At 33.2% G+C, this 27,553-nt stretch overlaps 2 protein-coding genes and 1 long non-coding RNA gene across 5 annotated transcripts in view; 1 reads left to right on the top strand and 2 right to left on the bottom strand.

Annotated features, from left to right (window-relative positions):
• Window positions 1-27,553, bottom strand: part of LOC146530800 (sortilin-related receptor-like) — a 39,683-nt gene that overhangs the window by 3,073 nt on the left and 9,057 nt on the right. Inside the window, exons 5-28 of one of the 3 annotated variants that reach the window (XM_085199578.1) lie at window positions 22,727-22,989; window positions 21,413-21,600; window positions 20,695-20,776; window positions 17,908-17,940; window positions 17,248-17,511; window positions 15,507-17,028; window positions 15,067-15,262; window positions 14,714-14,838; window positions 14,280-14,498; window positions 13,538-13,862; window positions 13,014-13,240; window positions 12,569-12,727; window positions 11,915-12,081; window positions 11,534-11,649; window positions 10,925-11,151; window positions 10,203-10,440; window positions 9,394-9,651; window positions 8,992-9,124; window positions 8,743-8,848; window positions 8,232-8,357; window positions 7,601-7,746; window positions 6,413-6,618; window positions 5,886-6,092; window positions 4,038-5,447 (exon numbers count right to left, since the gene is read on the bottom strand). In XM_085199578.1, the coding sequence (XP_085055704.1) occupies window positions 5,386-5,447; window positions 5,886-6,092; window positions 6,413-6,618; window positions 7,601-7,746; window positions 8,232-8,357; window positions 8,743-8,848; window positions 8,992-9,124; window positions 9,394-9,651; window positions 10,203-10,440; window positions 10,925-11,151; window positions 11,534-11,649; window positions 11,915-12,081; window positions 12,569-12,727; window positions 13,014-13,240; window positions 13,538-13,862; window positions 14,280-14,498; window positions 14,714-14,838; window positions 15,067-15,262; window positions 15,507-17,028; window positions 17,248-17,511; window positions 17,908-17,940; window positions 20,695-20,776; window positions 21,413-21,600; window positions 22,727-22,989 (5,595 nt within the window). In that variant the 3' untranslated portion in view covers window positions 4,038-5,385. Of the gene's footprint in view, window positions 1-4,037; window positions 5,448-5,885; window positions 6,093-6,412; window positions 6,619-7,600; window positions 7,747-8,231; window positions 8,358-8,742; window positions 8,849-8,991; window positions 9,125-9,393; window positions 9,652-10,202; window positions 10,441-10,924; window positions 11,152-11,533; window positions 11,650-11,914; window positions 12,082-12,568; window positions 12,728-13,013; window positions 13,241-13,537; window positions 13,863-14,279; window positions 14,499-14,713; window positions 14,839-15,066; window positions 15,263-15,506; window positions 17,029-17,247; window positions 17,512-17,907; window positions 17,941-20,694; window positions 20,777-21,412; window positions 21,601-22,726; window positions 22,990-27,553 lie in introns of those variants that run through there. The other 2 variants (XM_085199580.1, XM_085199579.1) reach the window with 2 other exon arrangements.
• Window positions 768-2,849, bottom strand: LOC146530802 (uncharacterized). Its single transcript, XM_085199484.1, has 5 exons — window positions 2,574-2,849; window positions 2,172-2,304; window positions 1,923-2,028; window positions 1,412-1,537; window positions 768-926 (listed from the first exon to the last, which is right to left on the bottom strand). Exons 1-5 carry the CDS (start codon window positions 2,767-2,769, stop codon window positions 768-770), a joined length of 720 nt encoding a protein of 239 aa, XP_085055610.1. The 5' UTR covers window positions 2,770-2,849.
• LOC146530801 (uncharacterized) lies at window positions 3,311-4,008 on the top strand. Its single transcript, XR_014878865.1, has 2 exons — window positions 3,311-3,465; window positions 3,769-4,008. It is a non-coding gene; the product is annotated as an uncharacterized LOC146530801 (long non-coding RNA).

The following is a 27,553-nucleotide window of genomic DNA, read 5'->3' as shown; positions in this document are numbered from 1 at the left end:
TATAAATTACTTTCACTTCCTCAGTCAGTACACTGAAGCCTGTAAAATAAGCAGGAACTCTCTTTAAACTATGTAAATCAATTAATGTGGAAGCTAAAAAGAAGTATACACCTATCCCCCGAATTACACGGTACTTTTTTTACACGTTTTCGCTTTTACACGGTTTTCCAAATAAGGTTTTTTTTTGTTTTTATCACACTCGTGACAATAATCGTTGTTTGGCTCAATATGAAGAAGTTTACAGAGATCTTACAAAAAATTCGAAGCAATTGTTAATAACCGATTTTATTACCATCTCTCATAATGTAAATATTTCTGCTCCAAACATCGAATCGGCACAAATAACTTGTTTAAAGCTTAAAAAATAGTGATGAAAGTGAATTCGAACCTACGATTCCGAAAAAAAGAATGAGAGTAATTTCTGACAGTGTTTCCGTAATATATTACATATTTTAACCTGCCAATGCATTTTATTTTTATTTCTGTGTACACTTAAAAATATTGAAAAAAATCACAACTGTAAAATAGCAAAATTATGCATTTTCTGCAAACTTTTCGATTTACACGGTTTTGACTTGAAAAATTTTAATTTTCGATTTACACGGTTTTCTCAGGAACGTATCTACCGTGTAAATCGGGGGATAGGTGTACTTAATTTTTTTAAAGCTTCACACTGTATCTCGCACACAGCACGGTAGGCCGAGGGAACCTGGTGTTAAGACTCTACGTGAATTTTCGAGACATTTTCACCATTTTACAAAAAATCGTTACAAGTCGTACTTAGGCACGGACGCGTTGTCGTCGGCGTGCTGCCAGCTGACCATGACGTGTCCGTTGGGCGACAGCCACGCCATGACGGCGCGCGGGGGCTCCACCTCACCGCTGCGGAACATCGAGCACGTGTGACTCGAGCCTTTTTCTGATGCCTGGTGGGTTAAGTTATTTGAACATATAAAATTCAAACAAATAAATTGTAACTGATCGCTGTGATATACAGGATATAAATGAGAGTCTATTATTAAGGGGATCTGTCAATAAAATAGAATCCAAAACAATAATAGTCACAATTATCCGTTTTTACAATTACATTTGGCCATTTATTTATGCGTTTATGCACGCTAATTTCAGAAATAACGTAACCATTTCTAACGCAGTTTTCACTATTGTACTTTGGCAAGCTTCCCTTTAACATTTAATATAAGTTTTATCTTAATCGGTTTATAAATAAAAACAGTACATCAATATAAAATGTTTTTTTTCGTAAAATTGCTACAAAATAACTGCTTTATTGAATTGAGTCTCTAATGTATAAATACTATCTTTGAAGATATTATAACACGAATGTAATTTAAGCGGGCGAAGCCGCGAGCGGGTCGCTAGTACTAAATAGGAATAAAAAACAAATACTTACGAATACACAAATATTAAACCGAGCCCCGATGGGAACACCTTCAATTAAATGCACGAGAGACACGTTCTTGCTTGACTTTAGCTCGTAACGACTAACTTTGTTGTGTGTTAGCTCTGTTATGTCCAGCTAAATAAACATATATAAAAAAATATTTTTAAACAGTCCAAACATAATGCAATTAATAATGTTTATAATAAATTCTTATTATATGATGTTAATATAAAAAAATATATGCAAATATAAATTTTAAGTAATGATTAAGTATATAATGCAGTTTTAATACAAAAAACCGTATTATACCGGCTATATTTAGATGCGCATTAGCGCTCACCGTATATGCCTGAACTCTTCTCGACGACGACACTAAATTCAATACGATTCTACTAGTACTGCCTTCAAAATTCGTTAAAAAAAATTATAATAGTTCTAGACAGACCGAAATCAAGAAGCAAATATAGAAAGATTTTGTCCAATATATTATAAAATTTAATTTTAATAATAACATGCTTACCCTATAAGCTACTGGCTCTTGTATGACATCACAATTCGCTTTCCACAAAATCTGCAGTTCACCCTTCTGAACATCGAATATAAAGTGTAGATCCTTTACAGGCGCCCTTAGTAACAAATAAAGAAAAAATTAGCTATTAAATAAGTGAACATATAATATTATAATAAATAAAAATGTCTTTATTTTGAAGTTCTACTATATATTTTAAAAATATATTTAGATCTATAAAATATAAAAATCAATACATACTTAGCATTCTCTCGCGTTATAATTTCCTTCATGGCGAAAGGTCCTCCGCGCAGCCCTACTATGAACATATAACTTTCGCACGCGTGCAATCCTTCTATTAGTACACTTGTATTCTTCGTTATCATTTGTGTTACTGTAACAATAAATGTAAAACTTTATATAATTATCATCTAAAAACACGTCACATCAAAACTTCTAAAGTATGCTTACATTTAATATAAAAGTATTCTAAAAAAATATCATTTGATAAGGAAAGCATGAAAGTAATAATTTTTTAGGCAAATACATCGAATTGTATTTTGAAAACAAAATTTTATTGTTATACTTTCATATAAAATACACAAAGTATAGAGGGTATTTACTATTACAAATAAAAATAAGAATTTAAAAAAAACAACTTACCATTATTCTTCCACTCAGGCAAATGAATGTAATTCACTTCATATTCCAATTCCTTGTTTTTATATCTGTAAGCGGTGGGCGCAGACCAGGACACGTGTACGGAAGTGCGTTTCTCCTTAAGTAAGACCGCAGTTACGTTAAGTTTTTCATCAGGAACCCCTTCAGTTTTTAATGGTATCGTGAATGGATCACCCATTGTTGTGTTTTTGTATGCTCTAATATCAATGTAGACTGTGATGCCGGGTGGGAGATTTGTTACTGAAATTAGATTATATACTTGTTAAGCATATACGATGTTTATATATATTTTGATTGTCTATAGGCATTTATATCCGGAAAATATATTATTTATTGCAGATTTAAAATATGTAGCATTCTTTTAAATCATAAAGATTTGTCCATGCTAGAAGCAAATTATGAAAGATTTCATGTATTCACCTGTGGGCCGTGATACAGATTATAATGCTCACAAAATAATATATATAGTTCACAAACAACAATACGTACGTATTTGTTCTTTTTAGTTTCCACTAAAAATCTATTAAAAACATTCTTATTCAATAGTTTCATAATTTTCTTAGTAGTAGTTGTAGTCTTCAATAATTGTAATAAAATATGCTACTTACTTTTATGTACAATTTATAACTTTATTTTTAATTTGAATTCTTTAACTTTTTACTGTCAATTAAGTAACGCTACTTACTAAAAACATTGTTTTGATAATCATAATTGTAAATTCTGTTTCCTTTATATAATAGCCCTTCAACCAAAACCGCACTGGCAGCACGCTACCATACTGACACCGCGCGAGTGCAACGAGAAAATATCTTCACCCGACATCAACATACCAACTGGAGCATATTGTGCCTCTGTGAAGACACGAGGAACTGTGGTATTATTAATTTATGTACAGTTTAATCAATACTTACTTAAGTCCGCTTTTCGCAGCCCGAGACGTCTTCTGCATCTCTTCCTCTATTGTCATCAACTTCTTCATATATAGCCTCCGGGGCTTCCTCATACTTTTTACGTGACCTCCCTCCTTCCTCGGGTCAACCGAGGTCTCCCTCTACCTCTCTTACCACTCACTTTTCCATCTTCAATCTTTTTTACCATTTAATTAAAATTTAACAATTTAATTAAAATAGAAGCCAAATTATACACACGACACTTTAAAAATCTTATTTATTTTCAGACGGGCGTCGGTGGTCCTCTTTTATGCAAAACAGGCGACCGCGTGTCAATAGTAGGAGTGGCGGTATACCGAGAGAGTATCGTTGTCCTATTACCTGTATTCGAATGGATCTTAAATGCACTACGAGACCTACAAATCCGTTAAAAATTATATATTTTTTTATTATATAGAATAACTGTTTGATATTTTTTTATGTTTTTATCAATATTTTGGAATAAACGTAAGCAAACTTGTTTGAAATGTGTTTTTTTTTGTAAATAAAACCCAAATTATTCTCCTTTATACTTTATTTAATTAAATATTTTATAATTTGAAAAATAAATTGTGAACAGCATTTCATGAAATTTAATAACCACGTACACATATTACCGCTAATTTTCTAAAAGTCAAGACATGGCCATATTAACTTTCATGAAATGCTCAATCCAAAATGGAGCCAAAATAAAAAATACTATAGGAACTAGAAAGTAAACCTACTAATCACGAAACATTGGGAATGTCGAGATCTACTACACTGTCAACACTGTAATACAAATATTTAGATACGCCCCGTATAAATAAACCAAACGAATAAAAAAAAACTTATCGCACTTTCTCGATATAAAATCGTAAAACCCTGAACCAGCAGCTTTAAAAATATATGAATTTTAACTCCACCATATTATATTTACTTGTTTAGTCTATTCATACACAGCTCTATAATTAATAATATTACTTGTATACATTATCTTATATAAAACGTTCTTTGGTGTCGAACTTGAGGCAAAAATGTCGATACAAAGATTGTTTTAAAATCATAAATTTATAAAAAAATAACGTAAAACAAGTCTTACGAATAACAGCCATTTAAAAACTAAAATAAATAAACGTTTCTAATTTTCATAAGAACGCAGCTGTTATTTTGAAAAAAAAAATGTCCTATATAATGACTTAAATGTCTGTACTTTTGACAATTTCATAAAAAACCTAAATTAAAATAAATGTCATCCACGTTCTCAATGTTTATACAACTATGAAATAAAAAGACTATTACTAAAAAATAATATACAAAATATTAATACTCTGAGCATTTCACAGTAATAATAATGGGGGGGGGGTGTTATCTACTAATAAATGAATCAATCTATTTCTTCTAGAACATACGTACACATCCTACATGTCAATAAAAAAACGAATACTAAATGTTTTTTTTACACTCACAATATTAAAAACAATAACTGGCAAATGCATATGATGTACTTACTTCCTTATAAAACATGTAATACAGATAATAAATATGCAATACTAAACGGTTATTCAGTTATACATTGTATACACAGAAGCCGCATCGTAATTATTAATTATAAATTAAAATAATACTATAGTCTACATTCCATATAACAACAAAGAATTAAGTGGTCCGTTATAGTGGGGAAAGTTATAATTATTATTTTACTATTATTATTTTTTTTATATTGTATTTAAATATAAGGAATGTACACTATATTTTATAAAATAAGAATACAATTATATTTTTTATTACAAAACCAAACCAAAAAATTAAAAGAATTGTTTTTTTTTTCAACTGTATACAAATATAACTAAATACCGATGACAAGATCGTATATCACATTACGCTCAAGCTATCACGAGTGGCTCGTCGTCTGAGAAGCCGTGTATTGGCGGTACGTCGTCGTCATCTGAAAAAGAATTAAATTAAATAAAAAAAATCTTTAATGTTATGTGAAAACTTTAAAAACGACTATATTTTAATTTTTTTTTTTATTTGTACATTATGTCGTGTCGCAGTTGAGATACACTTGACTGTGCACAGATGATGTAGTAGATTCAAATCTCATCTAAGAACATAATATTTCTAGCCAAATAAGTATGACATTGAGTTTTTAAAAAGATTTTTTTTTACCAAAGCTAAGTTTGACTGATTTTCGCTGCCTAAAATATTAACATGCTATATCTCCAATCCAAGATCAGAATGCCTATTAACATCTGTCCTATTATAAAACTTAAAATAGTGAGTACTACTCACCATTATCTATCTAATCCAAGTGGAAACCAGAATGCCTATTGACATATATATTATAAAACTTATAAAATTTAAAATAATAAAAACTATCCACCATGATCAATAGTCGCCTGCCCCCGCCTACTGTCGTACCGCGTGGCGCCAAGCAGCAGCGAGTTGGAGAGGCGGCGATGGCGTAGAGCCACGTGCAGCAGCGCGGCGCTCAACGCCACCGCCGCCACGCACGCCGCGCCCGCACCCCACCATGCCGCCGCCGCGCCCCACACCGGGGTATCCATGTCACCCGCTAGGGACTGTGCACCTGTTATAAATAAAAAATGAATCAGCTTCACGTTATATCCCGCACACAAGAGGGTGCAGAGGGAACCTAGTATTAAGACACTCCGTTTCCAACACCACTTTCCACTGAATTTTGGAAGCATCATTTGTTGAGCTTTTGCCTCGACCCCAGAGCGAAGAAATGAAAATATAAATTTAAATAAATAATTTATTTCCTCGAGTGGGGATCGAACCTACAACCAGTCGATTTTATAGTCTAACTTTGTGCCCCTGCGCGCTGACTGATCTCATACGTTTCTTAATTTATTTCTTTTCTAAAAAAAATATTTTCAATCAACATACCAGCCATAGTTAAAACTTCACTCAGATCACTATAATATCCTTCCTCCGTAATCGCTCTAACGCTAACAAACAATGGTCCTTTGGGCGCATTGTCCGCCGTCATTATTAATGGAGAGAATTCTGCGACAGCTGTCTTTATGTTTTCATCTGGATGGAGAAGATCTTCGGGAATTTCCTTTTGGGATACCAAGATTTGGTATTTGTGCCTGGAAATAAATATTGTAGGAATAATGTATAAGAAAATAACATTATTATATTATAGCACAGGTCTAAATCTCTTTGATCTAAATGTATATTCTTTTTTTATTTCATAAGTGAAAAAAGTTTTCATTCATGATTTTCTTATTAATCTTGTCCTATGTAGTGCAATATATTTAAATAATTATAACATACTGGTATATTGTGTATATATAAATTACTTTCACTTCCTCAGTCAGTACACTGAAGCCTGTAAAATAAGCAGGAACTCTCTTTAAACTATGTAAATCAATTAATGTGGAAGCTAAAAAGAAGTATACACCTATCCCCCGAATTACACGGTACTTTTTTTACACGTTTTCGCTTTTACACGGTTTTCCAAATAAGGTTTTTTTTTGTCTTTATCACACTCGTGACAATAATCGCTGTTTGGCTCAATATGAAGAAGTTTACAAAGATCTTACAAAAAATTCGAAGCAATTGTTAATAACCGATTTTATTACCATCTCTCATAATGTAAATATTTCTGCTCCAAACATCGAATCGGCACAAATAACTTCGAGTGATGAAAGTGAATTCGAACCTACGATTCCGAAAAAAAGAATGAGAGTAATTTCTGACAGTGTTTCCGTAATATATTACATATTTTAACCTGCCAATGCATTTTATTTTTATTTCTGTGTACACTTAAAAATATTGAAAAAAATCACAACTGTTAAATAGCAAAATTATGCATTTTCTGCAAGCTTTTAGATTTACACGGTTTTGACATGAAAAATTTTAATTTTCGATTTACACGGTTTTCTCAGGAACGTATCTACCGTGTAAATCGGAGAATAGGTGTATTTAATTTTTTTAAAGCTTTACACTGTATCTCGCACACAGCACGGTAGGCCGAGGGAACCTGGTGTTAAGACTCTACGTGAGTCACGTCTACCCGAATTTTCGAGACATTTTCACCATTTTACAAAAAATCGTTACAAGTCGTACTTAGGCACGGACGCGTTGTCGTCGGCGTGCTGCCAGCTGACCATGACGTGTCCGTTAGGCGACAGCCACGCCATGACGGCGCGCGGGGGCTCCACCTCACCGCTGCGGAACATCGAGCACGTGTGACTCGAACCTTTTTCTGATGCCTGGTGGGTTAAGTTATTTGAACATATGAAATTCAAACAAATAAATTGTAACTGATCGCTGTGATATACAGGATATAAATGAGAGTCTATTATTAAGGGGATCTGTCAATAAAATAGAATCCAAAACAATAATAGTCACAATTATCCGTTTTTACAATTACATTTGGCCATTTATTTATGCGTTTATGCACGCTAATTTCAGAAATAACGTAACCATTTCTAACGCAGTTTTCACTATTGTACTTTGGCAAGCTTCCCTTTAACATTTAATATAAGTTTTATCTTAATCGGTTTATAAATAAAAACAGTACATCAATATAAAATGTTTTTTTTCGTAAAATTGCTACAAAATAACTGCTTTATTGAATTGAGTCTCTAATGTATAAATACTATCTTTGAAGATATTATAACACGAATGTAATTTAAGCGGGCGAAGCCGCGAGCGGGTCGCTAGTACTAAATAGGAATAAAAAACAAATACTTACGAATACACAAATATTAAACCGAGCCCCGATGGGAACACCTTCAATTAAATGCACGAGAGACACGTTCTTGCTTGACTTTAGCTCGTAACGACTAACTTTGTTGTGTGTTAGCTCTGTTATGTCCAGCTAAATAAACATATATAAAAAAATATTTTTAAACAGTCCAAACATAATGCAATTAATAATGTTTATAATAAATTCTTATTATATGATGTTAATATAAAAAAATATATGCAAATATAAATTTTAAGTAATGATTAAGTATATAATGCAGTTTTAATACAAAAAACCGTATTATACCGGCTATATTTAGATGCGCATTAGCGCTCACCGTATATGCCTGAACTCTTCTCGACGACGACACTAAATTCAATACGATTCTACTAGTACTGCCTTCAAAATTCGTTAAAAAAAATTATAATAGTTCTAGACAGACCGAAATCAAGAAGCAAATATAGAAAGATTTTGTCCAATATATTATAAAATTTAATTTTAATAATAACATGCTTACCCTATAAGCTACTGGCTCTTGTATGACATCACAATTCGCTTTCCACAAAATCTGCAGTTCACCCTTCTGAACATCGAATATAAAGTGTAGATCCTTTACAGGCGCCCTTAGTAACAAATAAAGAAAAAATTAGCTATTAAATAAGTGAACATATAATATTATAATAAATAAAAATGTCTTTATTTTGAAGTTCTACTATATATTTTAAAAATATATTTAGATCTATAAAATATAAAAATCAATACATACTTAGCATTCTCTCGCGTTATAATTTCCTTCATGGCGAAAGGTCCTCCGCGCAGCCCTACTATGAACATATAACTTTCGCACGCGTGCAATCCTTCTATTAGTACACTTGTATTCTTCGTTATCATTTGTGTTACTGTAACAATAAATGTAAAACTTTATATAATTATCATCTAAAAACACGTCACATCAAAACTTCTAAAGTATGCTTACATTTAATATAAAAGTATTCTAAAAAAATATCATTTGATAAGGAAAGCATGAAAGTAATAATTTTTTAGGCAAATACATCGAATTGTATTTTGAAAACAAAATTTTATTGTTATACTTTCATATAAAATACACAAAGTATAGAGGGTATTTACTATTACAAATAAAAATAAGAATTTAAAAAAAACAACTTACCATTATTCTTCCACTCAGGCAAATGAATGTAATTCACTTCATATTCCAATTCCTTGTTTTTATATCTGTAAGCGGTGGGCGCAGACCAGGACACGTGTACGGAAGTGCGTTTCTCCTTAAGTAAGACCGCAGTTACGTTAAGTTTTTCATCAGGAACCCCTTCAGTTTTTAATGGTATCGTGAATGGATCACCCATTGTTGTGTTTTTGTATGCTCTAATATCAATGTAGACTGTGATGCCGGGTGGGAGATTTGTTACTGAAATTAGATTATATACTTGTTAAGCATATACGATGTTTATATATATTTTGATTGTCTATAGGCATTTATATCCGGAAAATATATTATTTATTGCAGATTTAAAATATGTAGCATTCTTTTAAATCATAAAGATTTGTCCATGCTAGAAGCAAATTATGAAAGATTTTTAAAAAATCATACGTCGTCAGTCTCATATGTGCTGTATGACAAAATGTCACTCACACATACAGACGGAAACATACATCGTCATAAATACCATAAAGCGCGCTGTCACAATAGTACAGTTGAAGCCGCGTTGAAGTTAGCTGTAGATGGCTGCGCAGATTTAATTCTATTTTTACATTTGATTATTTGCTCCCCTAGTTAACAATGCGTAAAATTTCAGATAACGTAACTTGAGAGCGCCCACGACTCATCGACCGTACTGTAAATATGACGCTTCGTTGTAAGCACATGCACACAAGCGCACAATTTCGTACATACAGATGGCAAGATTCGTCTGCAACAGTAGTACATATGACATGACGTCACGTCACGCACACACTCACCGTTGAGCGCGTTGTCGGCGGTGCGCATGACGTCGCGCGTGCTGTAGCCGAGCGGCAGGCGCAGGTGCACGGCGTACCCGTCGACGCCGCGCAGGCGGTGCCAGCGCAGCGCCACGACACCGGGCGCAGGGCGCGACACGCTCGCGTTCACGATGTCGTCCACGTCGCTCACCTCGTCGAACGTCATGTTCGCTATCGGAGTTGATTGGGACGTGAGAGCGCCGTTCGTGGCTGTCACCTATTTGTATCATAGAAAATATTATTTGTGGTTATAACCATTATATTATGGTATGGGAGACTGTTGAGTTACCCCCTAACACGCAATGTCTACAAAATTAGGTAGAAAGTAAGAAACGAAGTATCTTACCTCTTGGTTATCCCTTAACGCCATGCTATACGTTAGAATCAGCGTGAAGCTAAACAAACATTTTATTTTCTCCATTTCTCCTTCCCTTTTCCTATTTAGGGACACTATTAGATCAATGTTAAAACCCCAGTTTATTTATCTACACTTGCAATATCATTATTGGTTTATATAGAAATATTCTTTAAAAGTTTAAATCATGATTATGTAGACTTGTATGCCAAATTCAACATATCACGAGAAGAAAATACATTCAACGGAACGTGGGCATTCCCCAGAGTACCTTAAAACCTGCCTGCCTACCTTGCTATATGCGGAATACCAAGTTAAAATAAGAAATAAATAAAAAGAAACATACCCAAAACGAATAATTCTTGTTTGGCTTAAAGAATCCCTCCAGCACAATGGACATAGGTTTATTATCCTCTGTGGCGGGAATCAGTCTTTCTATGGGCGGCAATGGCGGTACGTAATATACTGTGTACGAATGTATAACACCGCGGGGTTCCGCTGGAGGGTCCCATATCAGATTGACTCGTCTGCCTACCATTTGTCGTACTGTTAAACGACGAGGTGGAGATGGTTCTGGAATCAAACTGTACATTTGAATAATTTTTTTGGAAAAACTATTTTTTATTTAAAAAATATTATTATTGTACATAGTATTTGTATTAACAATATCTAATCTAATACATATTGGATTTATAATATTAATTAAATTCAACTGAAGTCAACACCACGTTTTGTCTTCTCAACGGAACTGGGCAACGAAAATAGTTCATTCTTCCGACTGGGAATTGAAACCACAACCTTCGCGTTTACAGTCAGATGCTGTTCTATTGCGCCACTAAGGAAATATGTATATAGGGAAATATTACAAAAATATTTTTATTCATACGTGAGCAATATCTAAGAATACATTGTATAGTGAATTTATTAAGACTAAAATGTATATAAAAATGCATACCTCCTTCCCCAGTCACAGTAGAAACATATTTATCAGATCTGTATATCTTTTTGGTCCTGCTGTCCTGGATGTATACTGTTACATTATATTCGGTAAACGGCTCAAGTCCATTGAATCTTAAATAGAATAAAATTAATATATATATAAATCGCTCTATAATACTTATTATACACTTGGAAGATTTTTTTATATTTAAAACTAGCGTTTACGTTTGCCACCGTGGCCAAAAAACTGTTTTACTTCACTTTACTTTTCAATTTCGGTATAGATATTCTGATCTTTAAAATGATAATGTTATTAGAACACGAAAATAATTCAAATAAATACACAAATAGTAGAGCGAGTCACTATTAAATAATAAAAAACAAATGACAAGTCTACCTATAAACACTTTCATTGGTCCAAGTCATATTTTTCCATGTTCCTTCACCAATCTTAGATATAGATGGCAAGAAGTTCATTACAACAAGCTTTTGTTGCGGCACCCAACACGATATTAGGAAACTAGTCGCATTTATTGAGAATTGATCCACCCCAATGCTTATAGACTGAGAAATAAAACATAATATTAATTATTTATTACTTAACAAAATCAACTTAAAAGATAGGAATAAAATTTAAGTGTGTTAGTCGATAGTAATGTGTAATCCCTATCAGGAAAATATCTATATTAGAAAAACACTTTCACTTCTTACAAATGCGACAATGATGGAAAAGGCAGAAAGTGGATAATGAAGTGATTACACTTCAGGTACTGGGTGGCTGATGGTGATAGAGTTATTAAACCCACACCACACGCATAATGCATAAAAGTAAAAAATCCATATAAATAAATAAAATATAAATGTGAATGTTTATAATGATGGATTGAACTTGATTGATGAACAGATTTAGATGAAAGTACCTAAAGTTACAGTAGCTTATAATTTAGAACACACAGGCAAAAATTTATGTAAAGAGTTATTATATTTTGGATATAATATAACAATAACTCTAAGCGGGTGAAGCCGTGTTTAAGTCGATAGTAATACACACGTTATAAAATGTTCCTTTATCTTCATTAGTACAATTGGCCTCGTCACTGCCATCGTAGCAGTCTTGATGTCCGTTACACACTTTGACTTGCCAGAGGCATTTGAGACCATCGTCGCATTGGAAGTATCGAGATGGACAGCTTGATACGTTCCTGTGTTTCTATTTGAAATAAAATAATTTTAATTAAAACTTTGCATTTCATGTTATGTGAAAAATAAGTAAATGATCCTAATAAAACTCAAATGTTTACTCAAAATAATAAAATGTAAGTTTCTCAATATTTTAATTCCTAATTATAGTGACATATTATTTCAAACAACTCCATGAAGATTTTTACAAAGTTTTATCACCTAAACACAATAAACGAACACCTACAAATCTAACTACTTTAAAACCTTTAAAACAACATACATATATCAGGTGCAAACTAACACAAATCACGTACCGCTCCACAATAAACCTCATCACTGCCATCAGCGCAGTCGCGCACACCGTCGCACAGTTGCACGTCGCGCACACACGAACGCGCGTCCGCGCACGGCGTGCTGTCCGCGGGGCAAAGGGGTGGCGTGCCGGCGGGAGAGGGGGAGGGGGAGCCACAGTTGCGCTCGTCCGAGCCGTCGGTACAGTCAGCCATCAGGTCGCATACCCACGAGAGCGGGATACATACACCTGGTTTCAAAGTTTTGTTAGATTTGTAGCACAAAATAATAAAAAAAATATAAGAGTGATGTGAAGGTTTCTAAAAAAAGCCTATCGGTCGAATGTTACAAGTAAATTGTTGTTATATCTTCGCTTCTACTCGTAGGAGTAAAGCGAACTCCTCCTAGATATAATTGAATACATAAAAACCATTGATAAAAATATACAAATGTAATTAAAATTAATAAAAATTAAGTTTAATTCTTAGAAATCAACATTTTTAAAATTGTTAGGGAAAAAAATACCGAGAATAATGTTTTTACTCACCAGGTGCACAAGTAAACTGAGATTTACTGCACTTATGTCTTGTAGCGTCGTGTTCAGGACTCACAACAGGTTTCTCAGGATTCACTAAGCCACAGAGTAATTCATCAGAATTATCTCCACAGTCGTTGATACCGTCGCATCGCCACCAATATGGTAGACAATTGCCATTATTACATCTAAACATCCAATCTAAACAAGATCCATTGTGTGGGAATACTGGTGTTTCTGTGCTGGGTCTGGGTATTAATTTTGTATGACCTACTGAAGAACAGTTCTTCTCGTCTAACGAATCTACGTCGCTGCAATCGTTTTCGCCATCGCATACCTAAAAAAAAATTATAAATATTAATATTATAGTACAAGTTTTTGTCTTTCTTTCTTATTTAAAAAATAATATTAGCATTAAAATATGTATATAATTATTCATAATTCATAGGGTGCAGTGAAATAATTACAATAAGATTTATTTATAGGTTTCAAATTTACACGTTAAAACATAATATGAATGTACAACATACGATTTAGCCAACAAAAACAAAGTGCCACATTGTGCAGACTTACAATGTTTTATTTTAGCCAAGAAATCGAAAACACTATCATATTGTTCCGAGGATTAGGTAGTAGTTTGTTGTAAAACTTTTTTATGATATGGATATAAATTTCCATTCTTCAGAATTTCCTTGTAAGTTGTTGTCAAATTTCATACAAAATGCAGCAAAAACAATGCATAACACTCACTCACCCACGACATGTAGATGCACTTGCCGCTAGGACAGCGGAACATGTAGGGCGCGCAGGTGGAGTCCCGACAGCGCTCGGCGCCTTCGTCCTCTCCGTCGGGGCAGTCGCGCTCGCCGTCACACACCCACGAGTTGGGGATGCACTGGCCGGCGGTATCGTTGCCGCAGAGGAACACGTGGCCGGAGCAGCGGAGCGAGTCGACGCGTTTTGGTTGATTTTGCTATAATTGAACAAATAATCGCTCTTCTCTGTAACTTGTATCTATCTTATAAGGAAAATATTAAAATATATAGCCAATGACAGCCAGAATTTCATTATCAAAAAAATAGTTGTTATGGAAATGTTTAATTAATTAATGTCTTCAAAACAACAGTCCTATTCAAATAGTACCTAAATAAAAAATATATAGTTCATATAATAGAAAATTTTACTTACCGCACAGTTCTTTTCGTCGGATCCGTCCCGACAGTCGTTATCGCCATCACAGAGCCACCTCTTCTCTATACAGTTTCCGTTGGCACATTGGAACTGAGTGTCAGTACAATTTTGTTTGCCGCAATCTGGAAAAAAAAACAATATTTAGAGTTGTAATACAAATATAGATAAAAAAAATGTAGGATGTATTTTTACAAAACAAGTAAATAGATAATCAATTTTATTATATTATAAGAGGTAGAATACTACAAGTGAATTTTTCAACTGTACTCTTTATCCAGCTTTATGCAGAATAGGTTGACAACTTAAAAAAATAAGCGAATTCTATGAATTAGGCGAATTACACAACATACCCTTCTCGTCGGACATGTCCGCACAGTCGGCGTCGCCGTCGCACCGCCACGTGGGCAGATAGCAGCGCTCATCGCAGGCCAGCATGGGCGGCGCGCACGCGCATCCTTCCTCATCGGACATATCGCCGCACTCGTCGTTGCGGTTGCAGCGCCACGTGTTCGTTATGCAACGGCCGTTGCGGCAAGTGAACTCCTCCTATGTTCGGTGTTTTTTATGGTTCATAATTATGGCAATTTATAATAATAGGTACATATATAAAAATTATCAAAAGTACATCTATATGACACTAACAAATAGAGATCACTTTTGTATCCTTTTTTTTTTGTATTCAAATTCAAAATGTTCTTTATTCAAATATACTAGATATAAGCAGTTTTGAAGGCAGTTCTGCTGAGAAGAGCCGACAAGAAACGTATAAGAATAAAAAGGTTAAACATACCGGAGAACAAGATCCCGCTTGTTTCGGACAAGTCATGTTCGGAGCCGGCTCTAAGCCATTGGGACACATACATTTCCCATTAACCTTCTTGAAGCCATCGGGACACAGGCAGCTAAAAGTATTTTCAGGACCGCCTAAACAAAGATTCTCACAGCTAGTGTTCTTATAAGAACACGCATTGCTTCCATGTTGCATGAAATACGCAAACACTTTCAAATCCATCAGGCCGGATAAAGTATCATTAATCGTTATTATATTAGCTCCCGTATCTTTATCCGCCATAAATATCGACTTTGTTTTCCAATCGTCCCAGTACATTTGGTTCTTTAGAACAGCGACGGCAAATGGATGGGCCACTTTCTCATCATTCCAAAGAATCCTTCTGAAATATTGCCCATTTAAGTCTGCACTTGCTATGTAATCCTCCATTGCGTCCACCCAGTAAATTCTATCAGCCATTTGGTCAATCGTTATTCCGTTAGGCCATTGGACTATCGGTTTTGTGAACAATTTCTTAACATCCGTTCCGTCTAAGTTTGATCGAGATACTGAAGGGGTGCTACGATCCCAATCTGTCCAGAACAGATAACCGGCTTTTGGATGCACTGCTATTCCGCGGGGTTTAGACAGTACAGTAGAATCTAATATGGTAGCTCGTAATCTTCCCTTAGCCGTAAGATCCGTCCTAACTGCTTCTATTTTTTTCCGTATTCCGTCGACGAAGAAAAGAACGTTCGATATCCAGTCCAAAGCCATTCCTTCTATACTCGCTAAATCACTATCAACAACGACTTCCTGAGCTTGACCTTTGCCAAAACATTGTCGACTAATTTTATCAATTTCTATATCAGCCCAGTATATGCAGTTGTTTTTCATATCAAATTCAATAGCGACAATATTTCTTTGACCTTGAACCGGGATGATAGTGGAATTGTCTGATAAATCAATTCGTGCAATCTTGTCCCTTAGTGCGACTAGCATGAACTCTTGCGGCTCCTCGATAGGACAAGGAACTACTTGAGGTTCGTAGGGCATGTAATATGATGAAATGCATACATCGCCATCAATTTTTCTATAACCTTTAGTCCTAACGTAGCTTTTTCCTGGACGACAATCAGTCGAGACTGCAAACGGATCAAAATTCAAACTTTGATTCCGCACGCAAATATTATTAGACAGTACAAAACCAAAATCACATTCGTAATCTCGTCTGCTACATTCACATCGTTCTTTTTTAATCGGCCTATTGTATCCAATACCGTTGTGACAGTTTGTGTGAGCAATTCGTCGTTGGAACGTATCTCGCATACCTAAGACACATGAGACATGGGAGTTAGGAGGAGTTGGGGACCAAAATTTGTAATCCTCATCGGTACAATTACGTTCAAAAGTATGTAGTAAGTCTATAGTAATAATAATCCATTGATGTTGTTCGTTGGCGGAACCAAACATAGTAAACGTTGTTGTGTTCTCTCCTGGTTCTGTCATTAGTCCATATATTCTAAGATCGTCCTCGTTGAACCTGGAAATATTTTACTTAAATCAACATTAATCTATAGTTTTTCAATAAATAAATAATAACATTATAATTACTGATAATATTACAATCACCAATTGTATGCTAATATCACGTATGAGCTTAATTGTACATGACATTGATCCCCACGTGACCGTTATCAAATAAGTACTGTTAATATAAATTCTGACGAATATAACAACGAATACTTTGTCCAGTACTTACTGATAAGAATTCCAGTCCATTCCTTCGTTTGTTGAATACAATATCTTCCGTGTTTCGCCTCTTGTTTTGAAATATTTGACTGCAACCAACACACCTCCATGATCGCCGTAGTTAAAGAAATAATAATCTTTGAGTATTCTCTTCCATGTCAGTCCTGCATCTCTACTGATGTAGACACCGGGGATTCCCTTGAGAGATTTTCCTAACACTCCAGTCGCCATTATAATACCCGGGGCTGATTTCGAACTCATAATACTTGCTGATCTGTAATGAAGTTAAATAAGTAACATTTTCCTCTAATACACCCAGAAAGCAACACAGATATGACGAATACGACGTGCGGTTTTTGTGGGTGAAATGGAATTTTGATGTAAGGCACGATTTTAAAAAACCTGTATGACTGCGTGCACACCCTCAATAAACATTCTATGTATATTTAAACATCAATGCCTCGTGTAATCTAGCCGAATGAATAAAATTGACAAAACATCAGCATACGCTGTTAGGCACCCTTTTTAAAAACGTAAATTTCACAAAAACAAAAATAATATCCAAAAATGTTGCATATCATGTAAACCAAAAAACACTATGGAAAAAGCCACCCGTGCTTTGCAAACCAGATATATATTTAAACCACATTCTCTATAGCTTAGTGTTTACCTCATTTCATCGTTCATGATATATCCTGGTTGGCTGTAAAAAATGTATCTCTATTACATGCCGTTCATCTACTTGTGTATCATTCGTTTCATTTATTTGAATCTTGACAATCTTTCTCTAATAATTTTTGCAGTACAATTTAATATTTTTCGTCATAATATTAATTACATAGAAGGATTTTGTTGTCGAATATATATAACTTATATAAAAGTAAGATTCATTACTCATTTGGATTTTAATTCTAAGTTAGAATTTAAGTATCTGTATAAAAGCTGTCTAATAAAACGTACTAACCGTTAAAATATTTTTAAGCATTTTTAAAGTGTTTATCCACACAGAAAATTTGGATGTAGCGGGACTCAGGAACAGTTTTCAGGTGGCGCGGGTTCTAAATAAGCAGTTAAAATATGTCTGACTGTACAAGTTTGTTATGAGTTCAAAGCCATGAGCCATCCAGATTACTATCCTGGTTTGATGAAACAAAATATTATGCTACATTCGGGACCAAGACCTTGCAAGAAAATTTATAGTTTCCTCTGCTTTAAGCTAATTAACTAAAATAAGCAAGAACGAATGTGACGATATGACAATAATAACAACAACATATTTGTGTGCATTGAATATAATCGAATTTAAAACCAATTAGAAATGTCAAATATTGATAAAAAAAATGTTATTATTACGTTATACTCAAGATTAAACATAGAAAGATAATATTTTTGATAAAAAAATATCTATATGACGCTTTGAAGTAACAAAATTTTTGTTTTTGTTTTTATATTTTGTTAGCTACATAATTAAATAACCAATACAATTTTTACTTTCCCTTGCTGAATGAGTTTATGTTCATTAAAGGACTATGTTTTAAATATATATGTATAATATTTTACATAAAACTTTTTCGTCGTCGTTCTGGTGTCGAGACAAAGCACGGCGTTACATTCCGCCACTCCAATTCCTCCAGAATTCGGCGGTAAGTGAGGAGCAGAGGGTCTGAAAACAAGGTTCCCTGCCTACCCTGCTATGTACGGGATACAGCATGAAGCTGATTTTATATACTATCTGAAAACTTATTAATATAGAAACGCAATAAAATATTGATTGTTTTTAAATATTTCAGACATATTTTCTTTGATCATAATTTTAATTAAACGCGTGGCGTTCAAAAAAAATATTAGAAAAAATTGCATAAATATCTCTACTTCCTTCCTATATAAAAATATATTTTTAGGTAAATGGTACTTAAGTTTAATTTAAATTTAAATGCATTGATACTTCTCATTAGATTCTCCCAATATATTAAAAAAAATAGATATTAAAATAACTCCACGATATCGGCAATACATTTTCTAATGGGGAAAACTTATATATGTTATCTATACTGTATAATGCAATTACCGTGTATAGGTCAACAGGTAAAACCTTATTGAACAACAGAGGTTGTTTAATTGAAAATCTAAAAAATACTAAGATAAATTGATAATAGTAAAATGTTGTCTGTGTTTATGTTAAATGGTTACAGTGAGGCCATCATGGCGCAGCGGCACAGTAAACGCGGCGGTTGTACGCTCAAGTCCCGCTTGGGGGAAATGAAATATTCTTGTACAGAGTGAGGCTAATAAAAACAATATATAAACAAAATATATCAACATATTTAGGAAGAAACAAGACATACACCGACCGGTATTTATTTAATAGGGAAAGTGATAACATTTACTTGGCAACCTCACGCAAAATATCTATAGGTATGCTTAAATATAAAGAAGAGGTTATCATAAAACAAGAATATTAACCTTGACCTTATCCGTTTGGTGTGTATTACACATATGTTTAAATACTGACAAATTTCTTATTTCATTTATTCTATAACAGCAAGAAATTACTATACAAAAAAATTAAACCTATAAATTTTGACATTCTTTGGAAAATAGACTTTAGACTATAACTTGTTTAACTAGATTTTTCCTGCTTTGGCACTATAAATAATATTTCTAGACAGTACTTATTTTAAATATAACATTTATATGATAAAAAATACATACAATATATATAAAAATATGTAACTACAGTATTGTCGTTATCGTCAATAATTTCCTTGTTTTGCACGTAAGAAACATAATGTTCTTGAATAAAACGAATGTGACATTGTTACGTATTAAAAAAATACATTCTTTGTCTTTTTACTAAATAACTACTACTTATAATATAATTCTCACAGCTATGTATTGATAAAAAAAACGTCTCTAATTGGTTTCCGCTAAAAATATTTAATGAAACGGAAATGGTAAAAACCAATTGTGATTTCAACTTTAGGAATAAATGTTATAATTACTGCTTAGTTAATATTTATTAATTTCTATAATAAATCTCGTAGAGAATTTTGTTTCAACGAAAATTAACATTTTTTGTTTAAGAGTCATTAATATAGAGGTGAATAGTGTATGCTCTAATTCAATTGTTTGATATTATAAATAATGATATGATAACGTAAGTAGAATTTTATACCTACAAAAGATAGTATTACATTACATACAAGTGCAAACTAAACTATCATTTTTACTAAAAAAAAAAATAAAGAAAGAACAGTACGTTCGGCGAGTTGTGGCCGCCCTGAAATAGGGTTTCCTGAACTTTCATGCATTGTTTACTTAGAATAATCTGGTGGCCAGGACTCGTCAAGCGTACTATACCTACCATAAGTTTCTTCTCTACAAGTCAGCTATTCGCATCTTTAGTGCACGACGTACACGTAATAAATGAGATTAGTAAATTTGATTATACAATTACCTTGTAACTGGATATAGCTGACTGAATTTCTGACACAAGTGTAAGCTGCACGAGTTCTCCATGTGACAGTTAAGAGGTTTTCCTGTGAAAAAAATTATTATATAAGTAAAAAGAAAAATAACGGCCATCGTGACTCAGTGCGAGAGCATCTGAAACACGCAAAGGCTGTCGTGGGTTCGATCTCTACTCGGGAGAATAAATTATTTTCTATTTTCTGGTCTGGAAAGACAGTAGTAACATTTTTGACAATTAAATATAAAGAAAAAAATATGAATTCTTTATTGCAACTAATAAAAAAATACACATGACATTCAAGTTTCATAATGAGTTTAGTTGGATTACCACTTGGGAGTTATTATAGTTAAAATATAGGAAATCAAGCGAAGAAACACATAAAATTTAAAAAAATCCTATAATTAAAAAAAAACATTTATTATTAATATAACAAGTCATATCCTTCAGAATGAACTAATCTTTTATAATTTACAATTCACAGTTTAATAGCCATGTTAAATTACGGTACTTTCTGGCCGGATTGTTAACTTTTACAATTACAACTAAATTAAGATTATATTAAGAATTATTATAAATGTAGATAAAAAAATAAAAAAATAATAGGGAAAAACTTGATGATGTAAATATTGCAATATAAATGTTCAATATAGCATGGATGTGGTGTGAAAAAACTTAAAAAAAAACATAAGAATAATTTTCTTACCATTTTCATCTTCAGTGGGTGGTTTGATAGGAGACCATGTGACACCGTGGTCGAACGAAATCAGCGATATAAGGTGGTCTGGTTCTATATTGGATCCTTGAGTCTTTTGATTAACTTTGGATGCTATGTAAATCCCCTTCAACCCTTCAACACGATAAAGGTCGGTGAACGGATCCTCTGTTACATCTCTGTAATGAAAGTTAGTGTTATATTTATGTACTAATTTTATTTGGAAAAATAATTTGGTCATTTTTAAATGGATAGTTTGAAGCAGGACGAAGTTTTCAGTGACTTTTTAAGAGAGAGAACGGTAATGCGAAGAGCTAAAGATCGAGCTCAGTGGCGTGTCACTGGAGAGGCCTATGTCCAGCAGTGGACAAGGACAGGCTGATGATGATGATGATGAAGAGAACGGTGGACTTGAGTAAAATCTTGAAAATATTTACTAGCTTTCGTGTACTACAGACATTGGCACCTTCATTTTATTACCGTTATCTAGGTGTCGATAGACAATACATCATTCAAAACAATGAAGCATAAATAAGGCAAAGTGAAATTGAATAGAGGGAATCATTTACAGTACTCTTTTTCAGTATTCTTTGGCCGACGACGACGACTATAATATAAAGAAAATAAGATATAAAACTGAAGAAAACGATAAGGAAGGAATTTTCATCCTTGTATTTAAATACACATACAATAACAAAGAAACATTATCAGATTTAACCTCTATCACAATTTTCAATATAATTTTAATTATAATTGAATTGTAAATTATAATGTATATTATATAAAATATATTTCTTAAAATTTAATTCTACTCAGAACTAGGTACCTAGTAAACAGGAAAAAGGTTTTAGAAAAATCCAATTGTTTTTCCTCTTTGTTACTCGCTATATACTAAGTACTAAGAATTAAGAAATAGAATTACTTCCTTTATAAAGGCTAACTACGGTGCTTCAGAACTTATTTAAGAAATTTATATTATATAAATTTTAATTATAAGTTTAATTTAAAAAAAGTTAAACCTGGCTTTAGAAGCTATTCAACGTTACCCAAATGTTTTAAAAATAGTTTGTTCATAGAATTATATGAACTCCTAGCAACCCAAATGCAGCATCGTCCACTTAGAAATATGATTTTTTAACCTATATTACTCTGAAGTTTCATCTAAATCGGCTCAGCACTTTTTGCGTGAAAGTTGTACAAACAACGTGTCTTCCCTACACTAAGTTCCCTCTGTCTACCCTGCGATGCGCGGGATACAGCGTGTAGCTGATTTTGATTTATTTAAAATGACCAATGATTACTCACTCTAACCAGCTGTCCTTCCAGTTACCATCAGGGAAATAGCACAAAATCTGCTCCAAACTCAACACAAAGTTGTACTGAGTGAACTCTTTGTTTATTTCCGATACGTACAAATTAGCTAAACTATCTGTGTGCATGACAGAGACAAATATACGTTTGTCAGTCACGTCCGCTACGTGGAACTTGTTCAGGTCGAGTTCAGTCTGGAACTCCGCCTTGAAAAATGGCCCGCGTTGATGTGATATGTAAAGATCTAGGGAGTTTTTCTGAAACATTTAAATTATCATTAATGAATATAATATCGAAAGCTAAAATAACATATTGCTTATATTATATTATTGGCTGGCAGCAGCACAAGGGTGTGACTGTAACGCGACGGTTGTGGGTTCGATCCCCACTCGAGGAAGTGAAATATTTATTTACGTTTATATTTCCATTACTTCTCTCTGGCGTCAAGGCAAAGCGCGGCGCTGAATTCTGCCACCCAACACGCAATGCCTCCAGTATTCGGCGGAAAGTGGGAAACGAAGTGTCTTAACACTAGATTCCCTCTGCCTATCATGCTGTGGACACAGCATGAAGCTGATTTTATAATTATTATACTATATAATAATTATAAAATCAGCGGTGTATAAGTCGGCAGAAAAAACACTACTAAAGTAGTAAATAGGAATATAATAATGCCATCCAATAAATAATAATAATTAATTCATTTTCATTCAGTTCATATCCATAAAAAAGTTTAGAAAAACAAATGTAAAAAAGTATACATAAATTAATTATTATTGAATCGTTAGTCGATAACGTTGCATCGTTCTACTATCCATTCAATCGATCGGACGACCCGACAAATGATTCATGTGTGCGTGCCTCCTTTACTATAATGTTTGAGACTATTTATATAAATACAAATATAAATTTTTTTCAATTCCCGTATGCGACATAGTATTACAAAAGTTGTATTTAAAAATCTTAAAAGGCATTAGAAACGGTAAAAATATTTTAAAAAATGTATTAAACAGCAAGTCTTTTTTTGAATTGTCATTGAATTGTCTCTTTCTTAGCTTCTCCGTAAATATAAAAAAATAATAGCGTATATTCACCCTTTGCCAGCATTCATTGACTCTAAGGAAGAAGAAGAACGACTATTATAAATATAAAGTACAATATATAAATTTGTCTACTTGTTTGACTACTTGTCTAAAAATATATTAACAAGAATATATCGTGATATAATAGCATTAGAAAATAAAACTTGACTTCGTTACTAATATTACCAATGCCTACATCTAAATCTGGGCTTCTAATATAAGTATAACATTTTAAAATGTTAAAATGTAAAACATTTCTCGACCTTCAAGCGAGGTCAACTTAATTTAAATATAGCTTAATAATTTCTTTGTTATATTAGGATATAAGTATAACAAACAAAGAAAATAAAAGGTTAAGATTAAACCTTAAACGAATTTTAAAATAAATTTAACTGGTGACTAATACGAACTAGGAACATATTGATAGATTAGTTCACTGCAACTTTAGTGAATCATGTACTCTGTCAATTGAGATATGTATAAGCAATCCGTTAATTTACATAGAAACTCTGTAATGATTCATTAGCACCTAACAGTCTCTATAAAAAAAATTAAAATAATTTGAACTTGAGGAAAAAAAAGCTGATTATACAATATCAGTCAACTATAGGCATTAAACAAGAAATTATAATTAAAAAACCGATAATTAATTAAGAAATATGTAAAAGAATAAAAGTATGTAAATATTAACTTGCTAATTATCCTTTTTATCTGTGACATTTAAACTGAGACGACTGGACTATAAAAAAACCTAAATGTAAACACTTGTCATATGGCGTTTTACATGACTCAGTGTATATACACTTCCTACTAGGAATAGGCACAATTTAAATCTGATTCACATTAAAATATACCATTTTCCGTATACTTAAATAATTTATAAATGATATATAAATCAGGAAACATTTTATCAATCAATCAAAAACACTTTATTGCACAAAGATGATAGAAAATATATGGTATTACAACTTTTACAATGTTGACCAGTACAGTTCAGAGGTGGCCGTTTCACCATAAGTGACCACGTACAGGCAACCTTTTAGTCATAAAAAGAAAAAAACTTATAGAAAGAAGCACAGCGGCACAAGGATGCGAATGTAACGTGGGTTTGATGCCCACTAGAGGAAGTGAAATATTTATTCACGTTTATATTTCCACTTCTTCGCTCTGGTGTCCAGGCTAAGCGCGGCGTCGAGTTCTGCCACTCAACACGCAAAGCCCGCAGAACTCGGATGAAAGTGGGGAACGGAGTCCCTTAACACTAGGAACCTACCCTGATGTGTGCGGGATAAACAAACTATAGTTGGCGAAAAACGGTACATAACGACATTTTTTCTTGTTAAATATATACCATACATATATTCATATACTGCACATACCCATATACATACATACATTCTTTTCGTTCCCCTTCTCAAAAAGGTATTAATATAAAAAGAACTGTTAAACACGATAGAAGCAAAAAAAGATACAGTTAACGAAGTACTTTATAATAACTGTAAACAAGTTAACTGTTAAAAAAAATGTTTCCATTTAACCTTGACATGTTTAAGAACTCCTTTAGAAAATTAAACAGAATAGAATAATAAATTGAAATCCTTACAAATTGGACTTTTATTTATACTTTTCAAAAGAATCTCGTTTTTTAATTAAAATATGAAATAGGTGGATAGATATAAAAAGCCATATTGAAGTATCGAGTTAAATATAAAAAATATATTAGTACCTACATTTTGCAACTACAAAAACCAAAGAGCATTAACAAAGTGTTACGTAGATATGTATGTACATACAGGCATACATCGACAATCTATTATCGATGAAATTTGATCGCAGTATATTTTATCAAGTGGAATTCCCGCTAGAACAATATGAATGTTTGTTTGTGAAAGGTAAACATTTCAAGTAATATAAAGCTATCATAGTATAATAAGCACTTCCTAGGTTCCCGGTACTTAATTTTAGTCAAAACAACGATAACACACTGCAAGCATTGTGAAAGTTGACACCGTGGTGACCCATTCAACACTTAAGTGGCTGTATAGTGTTCGATAAGAGTAAAGTGGTTAGGAAGAATGGAATTTTAAGTTAAAAAAAACCTAAGGTTGCTGCTAAAATATATGACACTCCTTCCACTTTCCGTACCACGCCTACCTACCTACCTACCTTTATAAAAGTATAAAAATGACGCGTGAAGATGAAAAAAAAAAACAAAAAAAATAATTTCTTTGTTCAATTAGTTGCCTTATTTTTTTTCTAATACAATAGTATTAAAACACAGTAATCCTATTATTTAGACGTAGCTTCTAGATAATATACCTACAATACTTAATAGGATATTATGTTATACACGGTCCACCACGATTATTTATTTAAAACATGTCCATTAAATAATATAGAAAGGTTGTGGTTTATTTTATACAGATAAATATTGAATTTACGTCTGGCATATTTTATAAGTACATACATACCTACATCCTTATTACTTATTATTTATAACTATTATTACCAAGACTCGTATTTATAAGCCGCACTCAACACTGAGATCGATCTTAAGATAATGTATAACATAATCTATGATAGAAAACGACATCTCAAGATTGATCTCAGAGTTCAGAGCGGTTTATGTATGGACATAAGTTTATGGTCATAAAATGATAGCGTTTGAATAATTAAAGTTCTATATTACATAAGGAAACTATAGCCTAGTCTATTCTTATATATTCTATGTCTATTCTTAGTATAGATTGATAAGACCTAAACTCTGTTATAAAGAAAAAATAAATTATAATAAAGTATAAAAACATCAAAGACCAGACACGCAGGGTCACAAGCATACGACTGTATATGCCACAGGTTGTGGGTTCGATTCCCACTCGAGAAAATGATATATTCAATATTTTAATTTCTTCGCTCTGATGTCGGGGCAAAGCGCGATGAATTCGAATTCCCATGCCTCCAGAATTCGGCGAAATGTGGAGAGCGGAGTGTCTAAACACTAAGCTCCCTCTGCCTACCCTGTTACATACGGGATACATCGTGAAGCGAGAAAAAAGATAAAAAAAACCCTCAAACAAACAACGATCTAATCGAACTTACATTGCAGTGTTTACGAGTTGGGCACTCGTGTGTAAAAGTCACTTAACGTTCTCGACTGTCACATCGCGATAGGAACATAATGTTAATAGCGTACAAATATAATTGACATTATGCAAATTGAGTAGGTATGGGGCAACCAACCGACTATTTAAGAAACCTGAATTTAGATTGCAAATTAATATGAAGTTTTTTCCTTACAAATTACTTATATGGACGCCATCGTGTCGCAGTTTTTGTATGCCTGGCTGCACGCTTATTATAGCCAGGTGGACAGAGGGTTTTTAGTGTTATGAAACTCCGCAGTCCTCACATTCCGTCGAATCCTGGAGGCATTGCGTCTTGTGTAACGGAACTCAACGCCTCGCTTTGTTTCGACACAGCAGCAAAGAAATGAAAATATTCAATATTTCTTTTACTAGAGTGGGAATCGAACCCACAACCTATCGCGTGATATAATATTTCTAGTAGTTCACTATTTAAACAAAATGGTAAGTCTTTATAACTAGGAAAAGGAGGTTAATGGATGCTGAGGTATTGAAATAAAAATAATAGTACAGTTTTCATTCCCATCAGGAACAACATCTAAAATAACAGAGAGATACAGTGCTATTAGTCATTCCATTCTTTCTTATACCTATAC

Source organism: Heliconius melpomene, chromosome 16, assembly GCF_056956725.1.
Source record: "Heliconius melpomene rosina isolate 202511_hmr_F chromosome 16, ASM5695672v1, whole genome shotgun sequence".
Lineage (NCBI taxonomy): Eukaryota > Metazoa > Arthropoda > Insecta > Lepidoptera > Nymphalidae > Heliconius > Heliconius melpomene.
The sequence above is the reverse complement of the archived record's forward strand: the minus strand, read 5'-3'. Positions and strand labels throughout refer to the sequence as shown.